General features: G+C 32.0%; 3 protein-coding genes across 3 annotated transcripts; 2 read left to right on the top strand and 1 right to left on the bottom strand.

Annotated features, from left to right (window-relative positions):
* Window positions 1-3,272: 3,272 nt before the first annotated feature.
* Window positions 3,273-5,378, top strand: LOC17889091 (probable N-acetyltransferase HLS1-like). The gene is made up of 3 exons (XM_006295425.2): window positions 3,273-3,450; window positions 4,030-4,223; window positions 4,325-5,378. The coding sequence occupies exons 1-3, from the start codon at window positions 3,277-3,279 to the stop codon at window positions 5,196-5,198; spliced, it is 1,242 nt and encodes a 413-aa protein (XP_006295487.1). The 5' UTR covers window positions 3,273-3,276; the 3' UTR covers window positions 5,199-5,378.
* Window positions 5,379-6,457: 1,079 nt separating this feature from the next.
* LOC17889289 (BTB/POZ domain-containing protein NPY4) lies at window positions 6,458-8,396 on the bottom strand. The gene is made up of 4 exons (XM_006295816.2): window positions 8,328-8,396; window positions 8,158-8,227; window positions 7,021-8,082; window positions 6,458-6,933 (listed from the first exon to the last, which is right to left on the bottom strand). Exons 1-4 carry the CDS (start codon window positions 8,387-8,389, stop codon window positions 6,685-6,687), a joined length of 1,443 nt encoding a protein of 480 aa, XP_006295878.1. The 5' UTR covers window positions 8,390-8,396; the 3' UTR covers window positions 6,458-6,684.
* Window positions 8,397-12,388: 3,992 nt separating this feature from the next.
* On the top strand, window positions 12,389-15,091 carry LOC17889057 (serine/threonine-protein kinase SRK2J). The gene is made up of 9 exons (XM_023784153.1): window positions 12,389-12,589; window positions 12,689-12,763; window positions 12,845-12,946; window positions 13,045-13,098; window positions 13,180-13,272; window positions 13,368-13,460; window positions 14,216-14,320; window positions 14,414-14,512; window positions 14,603-15,091. The coding sequence occupies exons 1-9, from the start codon at window positions 12,470-12,472 to the stop codon at window positions 14,894-14,896; spliced, it is 1,035 nt and encodes a 344-aa protein (XP_023639921.1). The 5' UTR covers window positions 12,389-12,469; the 3' UTR covers window positions 14,897-15,091.
* Window positions 15,092-15,098: the final 7 nt, after the last annotated feature.

The raw sequence follows: 15,098 nt of genomic DNA, 5'->3' as shown, positions 1-15,098 counted from the left end.
CAATTATTTCTCCAATATCTTTATATGACCTTATTTGTTTTTAAATTTATATTGTTACATAAATATATGTATAGTAAAAATAGAATTTTTTTTTTGCATATGTTGCAATTTGATTTTTAGAAACGGATGTATTACTCAAACGATACAAAAAAATGGATGTACTAAAGTAATATTGATAATTTTGTAACACGGGTCATATGTTGGGAACGAGTTATAATTTACATAATTAAGATTATAGATATTTTTACGGGTTGTCTACTATAGTATAACTCACAAAATATTTTGTGAGTGAAATTATACTATGTAACCGAATATTATGTCAGTATCATTTCATTATTTTAAATATTATATTTATTTAATTAATTTGATCAAATTACAATTATATAAAAAATAAATGATCATATAATATTCTACGGGTTAAATTATATAATTAACAATCAAAATATAGTAATACACTCTTATATACAAAACAAAATTAATAAAAAGAATACATTTTAAAATGTCGTCCCGCGGTATACCGCGGGTTAAAATCTAGTATTAGGATAAATGAATCTATCAAATAGTCTATTCACCGAATTTTTTGATATATTTAACTCGACTAATAATAATTTACGACAAAACAATTTACTAACGAGAATTTCATTTCTAATAAACTTAAAAATTATCACCATTCTGACTAAAAGTTATTAACGTATTTGAGACGAAACAATTTACTCACTCAAATTTCAAATAAACTTAAATAATATCACCTTTAGTTACAACTAAAAGTTGGTAACTTACTTTAGAACAATTCTTGGATTCACCCCTAGGGGTGAATCCTTTTGTTCACCCCCTTCCCCTGTAGCCAATAAAAATGATACATGTCATATTACTTTAAATTTGTCATATTTTTAATAAAACTTAAAATTAATAAATAAAACAAATTAAGTAAATAAAACATTAAAAAGAAATACAGTTTTTTTTTCGGCGTCGTCACTCGACACCACTCTTTTTTTAGGTTTTCAATTTTTTAATTTAGTGGCCATTGATGAACGTCTTCACCTTTTTTCGTTGTATTTGAACTGGAATTATTTCAGTTGCATATAGCACCAAGTATAGCCGATTTCTTCCAAAATATTCTGAGATTATAACTAAATCAAAACATAGTCTTCAACCATACTTCTAACATCAACCAAATTACATGCAGGTAATTATGATCAGCTCTGCTTATTTTTTGTTTTTTTGTTTGGTTAACAAAGTTAGTCATACGTGTGTAATATATAGATATGCATACGTGTGTGTAAAGATGCTACAATATTAATATCGTGACCTTACCTCATAAATAACAGTGGTGGTGTATCTCCCAGGCTTGTTTAACCAAATTATCTGATCTAATACTGTTAGTCTAGTAAAAATTGAAGGTTTGTTTTGGTTTTGAAACCTTCTCACTTCTGTTTTTCTACGGAGAGAGAGAAACAAACAAACTCTTATATTTTCTTTGGAGAGAGAAACAAACAAACTCTTATATTTTGTTGCCCATGACTACAACAAAAGAGGGTGGAGATGTTCATCAATGGCAATAGGAACAGCAGTTATCCAAAATAAATCAATGGCCACTAAATTAAAAAATTGAAAACCTAAAAAAAAAGTGGTGTCGAGTGATGACGCCGTTAACTAAACTGATTTCTTTTTAATGTTTTATTTACTTAATTTGTTTTATTTATTAATTTTAAGTTTTATTAAAAATATGACAAATTTAAAGTAATATGACATGTATCATTTTTATTGGCTACAAGAGAAGGGGGTGAACAAAAGGATTCACCCTTAGGGGTGAATCCAAGAATTGTTCCTTACTTTATTACTTAGTTATGATATACAAAAAAAGTTTTAACTTTTGAATAATGATATTTCTATTTTATTTAACATTACTGCTCATTTATGATGCCGTGTTAATAACAATAATGAGTTAGTGCCTAAGTGGGAATGTACAAATGATTAGAGGTAATAGTAATTAACAATCACACATACGTTCATGAACAAGAAGAACAAAAGGAGATAATTATGAACAAAGAGAGAACATGAAAAGAGAGATAGCCATAAGCCGCCATTTCCACTTCTCTATAAGTCACACTTTACACGTCTCATTTCTGAGCAAGTTCGAGATATCAATGCTCTCGTGTCTTAATCACACTTCACACACCCATTTAATATTCTCACATCATACCATCGACAAAGCACTATTTTTTCTATTATTATTATTATTGAAACTTATTCTTATTCCATATATATATTGAGTTCTTCTCTGATATCTTAATATAAAATTCCTAACAGTTGGTTTTAAAATAATCGAGGAAAAGAAGTGAATAATTAAAACTCAACCCATCCATTATTCGAGTTTTGATAACTACTAATATGATCATTCCAAATTCTTTTTTAATCTTTGTATGATCTCACAATATCTAATTCTTCTAGATACGTTTTTTGTTTATTGAATTGTTTTTTCACTTAATAAATTAATACAGTATATTCCAAAAATAAATCATGGAAATGAGCATAATTAATATTGGGTCCTATATATTAAACTCTCTCTCCAATGATAGAACTATTTAGCAGATTTCCAAACGGCATAAAAGTAATAAAAGAAACTATTACAATAAACTTCAACAAAAAAATGCAGCCGAAAATAATACTGCAAAAGGTCATTTTCATAAACTTTTAAAACTTTCACATTTTTTTCTTTCTCAAATAGTTTATATAGCTCAAAATATTTGTTCGAATAGTTGCGGGCTTGCGGCATTCGAACTGATAAATTCGTCTATAAATTAAATCACTTCTATTTACTAATAATAATTTTTAAATCGTAATGGTACGATAATAAAAAGCAGAACAAATCTAGTGTCAACTAATTACGGATCACTTTTACATTAAATAAACTTAGTGCATAACGAATTATTCTCTGTTCTAAAAATAGAATAAACTAAATCGTTGACGGATTATTCCGCTTTACTCGGAACATCTATTCAAAGCCTACAAATCCATAGCTCTTGTGTTCTCTTTGCTTATACCTCACGTTAATTTACGTTACAAAAAATAAAAACGAAAAAAAATCCTATGTCCTCGGAAAATCTGCTGACTTTTTAATTGCATCAGTCTCACTTCTTTCTTTTATAAAAAAACCCTAAGCTACTTACTACTTCACACTTCTCAGAGTTCTCTCTTCTTTCTTCTCTCTCCCTCCTCTGTTTCTTGTTTATTACTTATTAGGGATTTTGAAAAAAAAAAGACAAAACAGAGAATATGACGACGGTGGTCGTGGAGGTAAGAGAATACGACCCGAGTAAAGACTTAGCCACCGTCGAAGAAGTTGAACGGCGTTGCGAAGTTGGCCCAACCGGAAAGCTTTCTCTCTTCACTGATCTCTTAGGTGACCCTATTTGCCGTATCCGACATTCACCTTCTTACCTTATGCTGGTAATTATTTTCTCCAAAACCTAAGTTAAAAACCAAAGTTGTTCAAGAATTTGTTTTCATTTGTCAAACAAAATTCTTTATTTTTATTACAGTGGCGAAAGCAAATTTATGAACCAATTAACCAATTTTTTTTTTTTTTGGTATCAACAAATTAAATGATTTTTGATTTTTTTTTTATAAATGATAAGTGAAACGACATTCACATTCTTACCTCATGCTGGTAATTATTTTTCTCTAAAAACTCCAAAATATTATAAAAAACAATTCATTTTTACTATACCAAAGTTGTTCAAGTTTTTTTTTTTCTCTTTTGTCAACCAAAAGTATTCAAGTTATATCTCTATTATAAACCAAACTACAAATTTATGAACCAATTAACCAATTTTTTTTTCTTTTAATATTTGTTTTTAAAAATGATAAGTGAAACGACATTCACCTTCTTGCGTCAAGGTCATTTGGTAAAGAAGCAAAAGACATGAACTAACTAACTAACACAAAAGTTTAAATTTAATTTGTTTTGTTTTAGTTTAAAAATACACAAAAAAAAACGTTTTAACAAAAACTTGGAAACTGTAACAGGTGGCTGAGATTGGTACGGATGAGAAGAAAGAGTTAGTTGGAATGATACGAGGATGTATTAAAACCGTTACTTGTGGTAGCACAACCAAAAGACTTGATTTAACTCAAAACGTTCAAAACGACGTCGTTACTACCAAACCTCTTTACACTAAACTCGCTTACATTTTGGGCCTTCGCGTTTCTCCTACGCACCGGTAACGTTTTTTTTTAATAAGCCTCACGTAATTAGCGTTACATATTTATACTTAATTACTGTGAGCTTAGACTAAACTAATCACGTTTTTAATTACTTCAGGAGGCAAAGGATAGGGTTTAAGCTCGTGAAGGCTATGGAAGATTGGTTTAGTCAAAACGGCGCTGAGTATTCATATTTCGCAACTGAAAACGACAACCACGCTTCGGTTAACCTATTCACGGGAAAATGTGGTTACTCCGAGTTTCGTAAACCATCGATTTTGGTTAACCCGGTTTACGCGCACCGGGTTAACATTTCTCGTCGGGTGACTATAATCAAGCTTGACCCAACTGACGCTGAGTTACTGTACCGGATCCGGTTTAGCACGACTGAGTTTTTTCCCCGAGATATTGATTCGGTTTTGAATAACAAACTCTCGTTAGGAACATTCGTCGCTGTTCCACGTGGCAGTTGTTACGGATCCGGGTTCGGTTCTTGGCCCGGTTCAGCTAAATTCTTGGAGTATCCACCCGATTCATGGGCGGTTTTAAGTGTGTGGAATTGTAACGATTCATTTCGTTTAGAAGTTCGCGGCGCGTCGAGATTGAGGCGGGTGTTAGCTAAAACGACGCGTTTGGTTGATAAAACGCTGCCGTTTTTGAAAATCCCGTCAATTCCGGCGGTGTTCCGACCGTTCGGGCTACATTTTATGTACGGAATCGGCGGAGAAGGACCATGCGCAGAGAAAATGGTGAAAGCATTGTGTAATCACGCGCATAATATGGCCAAGGAAGGAGGATGTAGTGTTGTAGCGGCGGAAGTCGCCGGAGGTGAGCCGCTCCGGCGAGGGATACCACATTGGAAAGTGCTATCGTGCGCCGAGGATTTGTGGTGTATGAAACGGCTTGGAGAAGACTACAGTGACGGGTCTGTTGGTGATTGGACTAAGTCTTCACCTGGTGAATCTATTTTTGTTGACCCAAGAGAATTTTAATTTTTATTAACTTTAAAAAATGACGTAATTAATTTATATTAAGGAAAGGAATATTATTAATTAGCTTTCTTTTGTTAGATTAAGATGTCTTTTTAAACTTTTGGGAAGCGGAGAAGATGTAATAGATTTTTATTTTTGAATTTAGTATTCTTTTATTAAGAGAATTTTGAATGTAATATTTTTATTATGAGAATCTTAGATGAAATATATTATTTGCTTTGTGGGGAATCTGTTTATGATTTTGTTATTCTGATTTTGAGTTTTTTTTTTTAACTAGTTGTGATTAGAATAAAATAAAAAGTAGAGAGAATCACTTGATTATTTTGAATGTTTGAAAAAATATTATTTAATTATAAGCCATAACATTTCAAAAATTCAAATTTTATCAAAGATTATTTCTTGAAGCTAACAAAATACTAATATTAATGAATTAAAATATGTAAAACATCAATTTTTGCGAAACAAGAAAATATCAAAACATCATTCTTTATAAAACAGAAGGAGTATACTAATTAAAACATACTAAAAGATGTATTTAAACGTTTTGACTAACGTTTTAAACAATTTACACGGATGTCATGTCATTTATTCAAGAAAGGACTGTATCTTGGAAGCAAAAACTAATAGGAGTTGGCTTTCCTCCGGAGAATCAGTCCGGAATGTCAGAGTTTACATGAGAAAAAAGAATAACTCGTACAAGTGCCTTTTTGGCAAGACAATCCGTATATTTCGACAACGATCAATATAAACTAAAGAAAACGTGATAAAAAATGGCTTTAAACGTGATATTGAGATGCATTTATTTGATATGGAGGTTATTTTTCTACTTTGTCACATTAAATCACGTTTAAACGATTTATACAGATGTCAAAAAACTATATTACTAGTAGTTTTTGAGATTGTACTATAAATTTGTATTTTTTTTTATATAGAAGGTTATCTTGCAAAATAATAATTATCTTTAATTATTTTGAAAGGTTTTTCAAAAGTGTACAAGTGAGAGAATCCAAAAAACTAGAATGGACTTTACTTTGGACTTCAGTTTGGTTTTGGTAAACTAAAAAAATTTACAATCAATATATGCTTTAATTCATATTATAAAATATGTAAATAAAAAGATTTTATAAAACTTGTTAATTGAGTTTGTTTTGTTTCAGCTAAAATCAATTCGGTTTTAGTTCAGTTTCTTCTAAGAACAATGGAACTAATACGATTTTAGATAAATTTGATTCGATTTTGGTTAAAATTTTGCGGTATTTTTTTGGATTACAAATGCATAATTTTTCCTTCTGACTTTAGCCTCGTTAAAAATTGAGATGGGCACAGCTTCAAGCCAGATACAAAGCCCATTACTACCTAACGGTTCTGACCCATTTACAAAGGTCAAGAATCAAAATGTTTCCAATTCAGAAAACTAATAAAAGAAACTCAAAAGTTTGACGTAGTTCTGAAGAAACAAATGAGAAAAGATTCAATAATGATGAGATCAAAACTCTTTCTCATTGTCCCATTCCTCATCCTCAGTGTTTAGAGTGGTGGTAGTAAGCTCAGGAGTGCTGTATCCTGTTGATGAACCATTGGCTCTAATCTGTTCAAAGAAGAGAACTTGCACAATCACCCGCATTGGCAAACGTTCGTTCTGCACCGCATGTTCACACGCTTCCGCGGATAGTTTCCGGCAATCCATTAACCCGCATAATCTTTTCTTCTCGCTCTTGCTAATCCCCGAATGTTCCTGAAAAAATATGCCAAAATCAAACCCTATGTCAATCAAGAATCGTTTTGAAAAAAATGCGTCTTTGAATCTTGTTTTTTTTTTTACCTTGAGAAACATGTCAATTGCGCGATATAACCCGTCATGAGACAGTCTTGGGAAGCTAGAGAGTGTCTCCAGGAGAGAGAGGAAGTTCTGTAAAGAAAGATTAGGATCTCTTGATTTCTCAGCTAAGTATCCATCAATGAGCTTTGCGACTGATACTTTCAATTGAGTTTTTGGATCCATGTTCATAAACTCCTTCACTAGGCTTTGCACCATATCCAAATCATACATTAAGATATCATTCACAGTTGCCTCTTCAAGCTGCTCGCTGATTCTCTTCTTTAACCTGTCTTTCACGGTTTCTTCACATCCGAGAAAGATCGATGCTCGATGTAACTTGGTCAAGAAACTAGAAGAAACACTTCCTTTCTCATCCGGGATAAGTTCTATGATATCAGTCAAAGATCTATCAATGTTTTGCACTGAACCTTTGCTAAAACCAGCTATTCTTCTTCTTGCATAAGCGTGTAACGCTTCACCGATAACGTTATTCGGTACTTTCCCTCGGTTCTTGATTGCTTCAATGACTTGTTTATACAAATCAATGTGAAGATCGCATAAATCTTCGACCCACCAGTCTTTTGGAACCGCTTCTTCTGGTTTCCCCACCTTCTCAAGCTTCTTCTTTCTGTTGTAACTATAAGACCACTTGACCTTTGAGGTGTCTATCGAAGCTATTGAAGCAATAGAGTGGAGACAACGCTTCACAAGCTCCTCCAAATAATTAGACAAGAGATCTCTAGTGGTCTGAAGAACAATGATAGAATCTTTCCAACTACGGAAGATAGTTGAGTTCAAGAAAACATCAATCTTGTAAACAAGATTGCTTTTCTCAAACGTCTCATTCATCTCCAAGAACTCAGCCGCGCAACGAGCCGAGACCACATTGTAAGCGTTTAAAGTTACCGTGATGCCGTAACAGAACTTGACACAAATCTCAAAAGCAACTGAACCACCAGGAATCTCTGATATGTCAATCTCTTTAATTTGGTTCTTCTCCTTCTCTTCATTTTTAGATGTTGCTATGAGTTTCTGCAAGAATCCGCTTTTCGACAGCAACGGGAACTGAAAAGAAAAACACACAAAACATAAACTCTTGTTCTTTGATATGTTTCAAGAGCTATAGACTTTTATTCATACCTTATGGAGATAGAATTTGACATTGCCAATGATGACGATGATCTCTGTTTCTAACTCAGTTGTTACACACCTAAGACCAAAAAAAACAATATCAGTTACACGAAAACATTGCTCAAGAATCATTAGAGAGATAGACAAAGAGCTAAAAAAAAAAAACTGGTTTTACAAACCTAACATTGTCTCCTTTAGATTGAAACGAATCAGGTTTGGTTCCAAGTTTCATAAACTTCATTTTTCTCTTCAAGAAGTTATTATTGCACACAAGACTCTCAAGACCTTTAGAAGAGATCTATATATGCTCAATCTTGCTCTCAAGAAAGCTTAAATAAAATGAAAAAATGAAAGAAAAAAAAAACATTGTTTTATACGTATAAAGTTAAAAAAAAAAAAAACTTAGAGATTCACAACAACACACCCACCAACCTCAAAGGCTCGAAAACCCAAACACCACGCTTGTTTGTTTCTCTTTTTTATCTTACTAATTCTCTCTTTTTTCTTTCTTTTCTTTCTTTTTTTTGCTTAGTGCTTCACACATGAACTCCTCTTTTTGCTTGCCCATTGTGTAATGTCTCACGAAAATAAAACTAAACACAAGGTTTTGGTTTGTGCAAAGACAACAAAATATCTTTGTGTTTGTGATTTGTGGGTTGTTCAATGGAAAAAAAAAAAAAAAAAAGCAGTTCCCTGCGCAGTATCAGAACTTCTTGGTAACATTGATTCAAAGGACAAAACGAATCAAATCTTTTTTCTTGTGTATGTTTTCTATAAAGATGGGTTAGTGAAAGCATAACATGAGAAGTCAGAGATCGTTTCTCGATACACATATATGTACGTTTCTACTTTCCAACATACTTTTAAAACTTAATCAAGATTCAGAGAAACCTAATAGAAAACTACAACTACAAATATCAATACACAAGTGCGGTTGGTTCAATAGGTTACAATACATTACGAATAAGGTTACATTTAGAAATGATTTTCGTGCTAATATGCCACAAAGATCATGAAAAAATGGGACATAACTACAAGTAAAAGAGGTTTAGAACTTTCTTGTAACAAAAAAATATATCTATACATATAGAAATCAAAATATAAAATTTTTATTCGTAACTCTTATACTGATAAAATGACGGGTTTCTAATGTTTTCTTCGACTATTTTGCTAATAAAAAAAAATTGCATATGAATAACAAAAACCAAAAACATAGATATGACATTTTGAATTAATAAAAGAAAAATTCGAAACGCAAAAATTAGATTTATATCATGTTGTAATTTTTAATATGAAAATTTATTTAATCTCCAACTTAATTTTTATCTATTTAATTTTGTGATTACGCAACATACCAACCCGAACTAAAATTAAAATACGAGGATATGCCAAAACTTAAAATATTTCAGAAGTTGGGACTACATCTCTGAATCAAAACAAAACAAACAAAAAAAAAAAACAAAAAAAAACTAGTGAAAGCCTCTGACCCAACCAGAAGCACATAGACCCAAATGATAAAAGAGCCTCTGCTTTCAATAAAAATAGAAACTTTATTTTGTCAATTCAAAAAGCAGAACGAGAGATCGAAGAAGAGAATCGTCATGTGTTAGTGGAGGTGAAGGTATCATCAAAACGCTCGGCTTTTTTAGAAAGAAACTTGCTTTTCGATCTTATACCTCTGTTTTAGATGTAATTGATGGTTTTTGATTGATTCAAGCATGGTTTGGTATTGAGAGGAAATTGATGGTTAAAGAGACTATTGCACACCAGTTGTTCGACGAATTGTCTAACTAAGATCTTCATCCTCTAAAAGCTCTTTGGTTCGTTATGTTTCCACCCCTAAACATGTTCGTATATGTTTTCTGATCGTACCCTTCAGATTTTAAGAATCATTTCTTCTTTAGTGATGTGTGTATTGATGAATTAGTGATAAAAGACTTATCCTTTATCCTAATCATGTTTTGGGGGGGTTTTAGCTACACATAACATAACTTTATATACTGTGTCTTATATGCTTTTGTTCAATTGTCTTCTCATGAAAGTTTGATTTATTGTTGATCAGTAGGAAGAAGTTGAGCCATTTTGTGGAGCATGGATCCTGAACATATCGATGCTGTTTTAAAGTGCGTCGTTGTTTCAGTTTTACGCTTATTTTCTTAGCTTGTGTGTGTGTAACGAATTTATCGTTGTTAGCATATAAACAGCCATTTGGATAAGCAAAATGAGTTGCTTGCAGAAACTCGTAAAACCGTGATTGAAGAACTCCAAAAACTTGAGGTTTGTTTGAAGAAACTTAGTGATACATTTGATATGAATATATGAACCAGAAAGTTCTCTTCAGAAACAATGACTTTGATATATGATGTGATTAAGAACCAGAGATTTTTTTTCAGGTGGAAGAAGAGATGATGATGCGGAAGTTTTATGAGCTGATGTCTACACATCGTGTAAATAAGAAGGTTTGTATCAAGATTGCTGTTTATTTATGAAGATGTTAATGCTGGATTTGATTGAGGTTAGTGTTGTTCTTTCGAAGAAATGGGAGGAGACTCAAAATGTGTCACACGGTAAAGAACTAGTGGTAGCTTCTGATACGTCTAGTACATCAAAGGCGTTAATCACATATGTGAGAAGAAGGAAAAAGAACAACTAACACAATAAAGATTTTATGTAAGTTGATTTCTCTTTAGTGACATGTTAGACTAGTTTACTTATGATCTTTATCTCTTTTTATTGAGTATTCAGGTTTAGTGTTTTCTGTTTTTACCATGGCTATTATGCCTGTATAGTGTGGGTAGTCTTTTGGCATTGTTTATGGTGTGCAATAATAAGACAGGGGTTTTCTTAAAGAATTGGGCAAGTGATACCTAGTTTTCTGCTTGAGAGATGCAGCTTAAGTTGTAAGTGATGAAAAAACCGTTTAAATTGATCAATTTTTGCTAGTCGTAATGAAGCTTGTAAGATGTTTTTGGTGTCATTAGAGTTTCATCTGATCCTGCAAAGAGTATAATAACATTAGCAAACAATATTTCCCATTAAAATGATCGTTTATCGAAGATTATCAAAGGCCTGAAACTCTCTTACACTAACAAGATACTATGGAAAATGTTCCACATGTACTATAAAGGTTAAGTGGCTAGCTCCCACTCTGTATATGCACATTGGAATGTAACATAAACGAAGCTTGGACAAAGTATTAGGTTGTTACTAGAATAGGTTAGGTCTTGAGAGATTCAATCGGATCAGTGATTTGGGTTGGTGGTCGAGTTATTCCCACGCAACCGCCTTTTGAAATGCAGAGCCTTAAAATGGACGATGGAGTGCGTGAAGAAGTTGGTGGTACATCCATTATTATTGGGAACTCCATAGGCTTTTAAAAGTTAAATTTGATTGAAATAGCTGATCAACAGTAAGTACCACTATTATAGCTTACAATTAAAAAAATTATGGAGTTACTTATAATTGGATGGTTTCACTTTTTTTCTCTGATTTGGACAACCATGAAAAAAAGTCTCTTCTACTACCACTTGTAAGTGCAAAGAATTTGCGAGACGCAACAAATTCACCAAAGTTTAGAAATATGCCTAATCTATAAAGATCGTGAATAGGTAAAGTTTAATACACTAAGTGCTAATAGATCAATTGGTAAAGATCTTTGACTAATGTTTAGAAGTTGCAGGTTCGAATAGCGCTTGAGACAAGACCATATTACATCATATGACATGCTCTAGTTTCGGGCGTGAAGGGATGGTTCAGAACTTTTTAGTTATCAAAAAAAGAAAAATCAAATAGACAAACATACAAATATCACCTAATTTTCTTACACACCATCAAAGATATCCATTGATGAGTTACCAAAATCTCTAGTCTCAAAAAACAAGCAAGATCAAGGCCAATAGCAACTAGATGTCCAACATATTTCTCGAGGAAAGCTCCATCAACACTTAATTATTCACGAGAGACAAATGAAGAAGCACAAAAACGAGACACATAATGAATTCCATTGATATCATTATCTTTTAAAAAATCCAAATCATCAATTAAACCGAACTCTAAACCGAAATGTACTAAAGACTAATAGACTTGATAAATAGAATAAGTCATGACCATTGATGTCGTGAAAAGCTCTTTCAACACATTTAGTCTAGTAGTCGTCATATTTGCAACGTGTATAAACTAATATCACTTTCTTCTCTCTCACTCTATCTATATAAGATCTTTCTCCACAAATATTTAGGAAGAGAAGATTCATAAAGCAGCACAAAAGTAGATATTAAAAGAACACTTTAGGTAAGTGAGCAAAAAAAAAAAAGTTGTAGCCATGGAGAAGTATGAGATGGTGAAGGATTTGGGATTTGGTAATTTTGGATTGGCTCGGCTTATGCGTAATAAGCAAACAAACGAGCTTGTGGCTGTCAAATTCATCGATCGAGGCTACACGGTTCGTTTCATTTTTCTTTTGTGTTTCTTCTCTTCTTGATGATATCAAGATTCAAGAATATCATATTAACTAATACCAAAAACTGATTGTTTGATATAGATAGATGAGAACGTTGCAAGAGAAATTATCAATCATAGATCTCTTAATCATCCCAATATTGTTCGGTTCAAAGAGGTAAGTGACTCAAGTCTTGTTTCTTCTAGCTTTGTCGGATGATTTATTCTATAGGTTGACACTTTGATGGTAATGATATAGGTTGTTCTAACTCCTACACATCTTGGAATTGTAATGGAGTATGCAGCTGGAGGAGAACTGTTCGATCGAATATCTAGTGCTGGTCGATTTAGCGAAGCTGAGGTTTTTGATATATGAAACTCTTGTCAAGAACAACAAGCACTTAACTAGTTAATCACTAATCTATTGTTTTTGTTAAAGTACTAATTCTACATGTGCAGGCTAGATATTTTTTTCAGCAACTCATTTGTGGAGTTCATTACTTACATACAATGGTAAAAAAATTTAAGTTTAATACACACCAAATTGTTATATGTTTTTTTTTTGTTATTAGTGAAACAAATGAATATTTGCAGCAAATATGTCATAGAGATCTGAAATTAGAGAACACATTGCTTGATGGAAGCCCTGCACCACGTTTGAAAATTTGTGATTTTGGCTACTCAAAGGTTTTATTTATTTATTTATAATAATTCATTTTTGTAAATGAAAATCTAAATTTCTGAATGTCTTTTAATTTCTATTTTTTTTCTTCTTACAACAGTCTTCTGTTCTGCATTCCAACCCAAAATCAACGGTGGGAACTCCGGCATATATAGCACCGGAGGTTTTTTGTCGATCAGAGTACGACGGAAAGGTATATATATTTTTTTAATTATATAGTTTTTAGTAATGAAGATATAACATTATTCATCCAATAATGAAGATATTTTGGGGTTTTTTTTAATTAATTTCGTCCAATAATGAATACATTTACAACCACTTTCAATAGTTTATTTTAGGTGGACATTCCACTTTGAATAGTTATAAAAAACCATAATTTCATGGAAAAAGAGTAGTACACGACAAAATCTTCCATCATAATAATATCCCACTCATGCATGACATGTGTTACCAATCTTGATTAGTAATAGTATACGTTACATCGACTTTTATCTAATAGTTATTCAAAAACTATATGGCTACTTTCAAATAATTAACGTCTATCAACATCATTTAGTCAACTTAATATTTGTTTTCGGAAATAACTTGCATAAATTTCCTAGGTGTTACCTTCTTATATTAATCAAAATATTTAGCTAAGACACTTGTCCATTCAAAATCAACTTATCCACTATACCTTTGAATGAATATGTTAGAAACAAAACATTTATTGTTGAATTAGATAATAATTTTTCTTAATTATATTTGCTATTATGTAAAAATAATCTTTGGTTCTAATTTTTCTGTAAATTTTTGTATTCGAGTTTGGCATATATTGGCTGACATGAAATGGAAATTATAAGTCTAGGTTTTAAAAAATAAGATGAAAAAAACTTGTGATTTTTTATTACATCTTTACAAATATATATGACTCTAATTAGGTTTGTTCGATAATAAATCTTTCTACAGTCAGTTGATGTATGGTCTTGTGGAGTGGCACTCTATGTTATGATAGTAGGAGCTTACCCTTTCGAAGACCGCAAAGACCCTCGCAATATTCGTAAAACTGTTCAGGTTTATATCTTTTATTTTTCAAATATGAAGTAAACGAAGTACTGATTCGTATAATTAATCATACAACATTTTCTTTTTGGTTTGGTTTTACAGAAAATAATGGCTGTAAAGTACAAGATTCCTCAATATGTTCACATATCTGAAGACTGCAAAAACTTGTTATCTCGTATATTTGTTGCCAACCCATTACATGTAAGTTTTTATCTATATATAAGTTTGATTGTGTTTCAAGTTTCAACTCATTCTTCTTAATAATTTGTTGGTTTTGTAACTATATTACAGAGATGTACGCTTAAAGAGATCAAGAGTCATGTATGGTTCCTAAAGAATCTGCCAAGAGAGCTTAAAGAGTCAGCTCAAGCAATCTATTACCAGAGGAATGCTAATCTTGTCAAATTTTCTCCTCAAAGAGTAGAGGAGATTATGAAGATTGTTAGTGAGGCAAGAACCATCCCTAACCTTCCTCGCTCGGTTGTACCAAATGGAAAAGATGTTGAAGAAGAAGAGGAAGAAGAAGTATACATGGATGCTAATGATGAAGAGTATTATGATCATGACTATGCAAAGGCAATATAAGTATGTTGTTGTTGTCAAAACTATGAACTCTACTTTGTAATGTTATACTTAAGTATCGTATTTGTTTTTTGTGTTTGTTTCTCTTCTTTATGGTTTAGGGTAACATAGTAACTAGTAAGTGTGTGTGTGTGAGAAGAAAACTGAAGTGTAACCATTATATGCTAATTAAATATTATATATAAATATTTTATGCTATGATTTA

Source organism: Capsella rubella, unplaced genomic scaffold, assembly GCF_000375325.1.
Source record: "Capsella rubella cultivar Monte Gargano unplaced genomic scaffold, Caprub1_0 scaffold_4, whole genome shotgun sequence".
NCBI classification, from domain to species: domain Eukaryota; kingdom Viridiplantae; phylum Streptophyta; class Magnoliopsida; order Brassicales; family Brassicaceae; genus Capsella; species Capsella rubella.
This window is presented reverse-complemented; position numbering and strand designations above follow the sequence as displayed.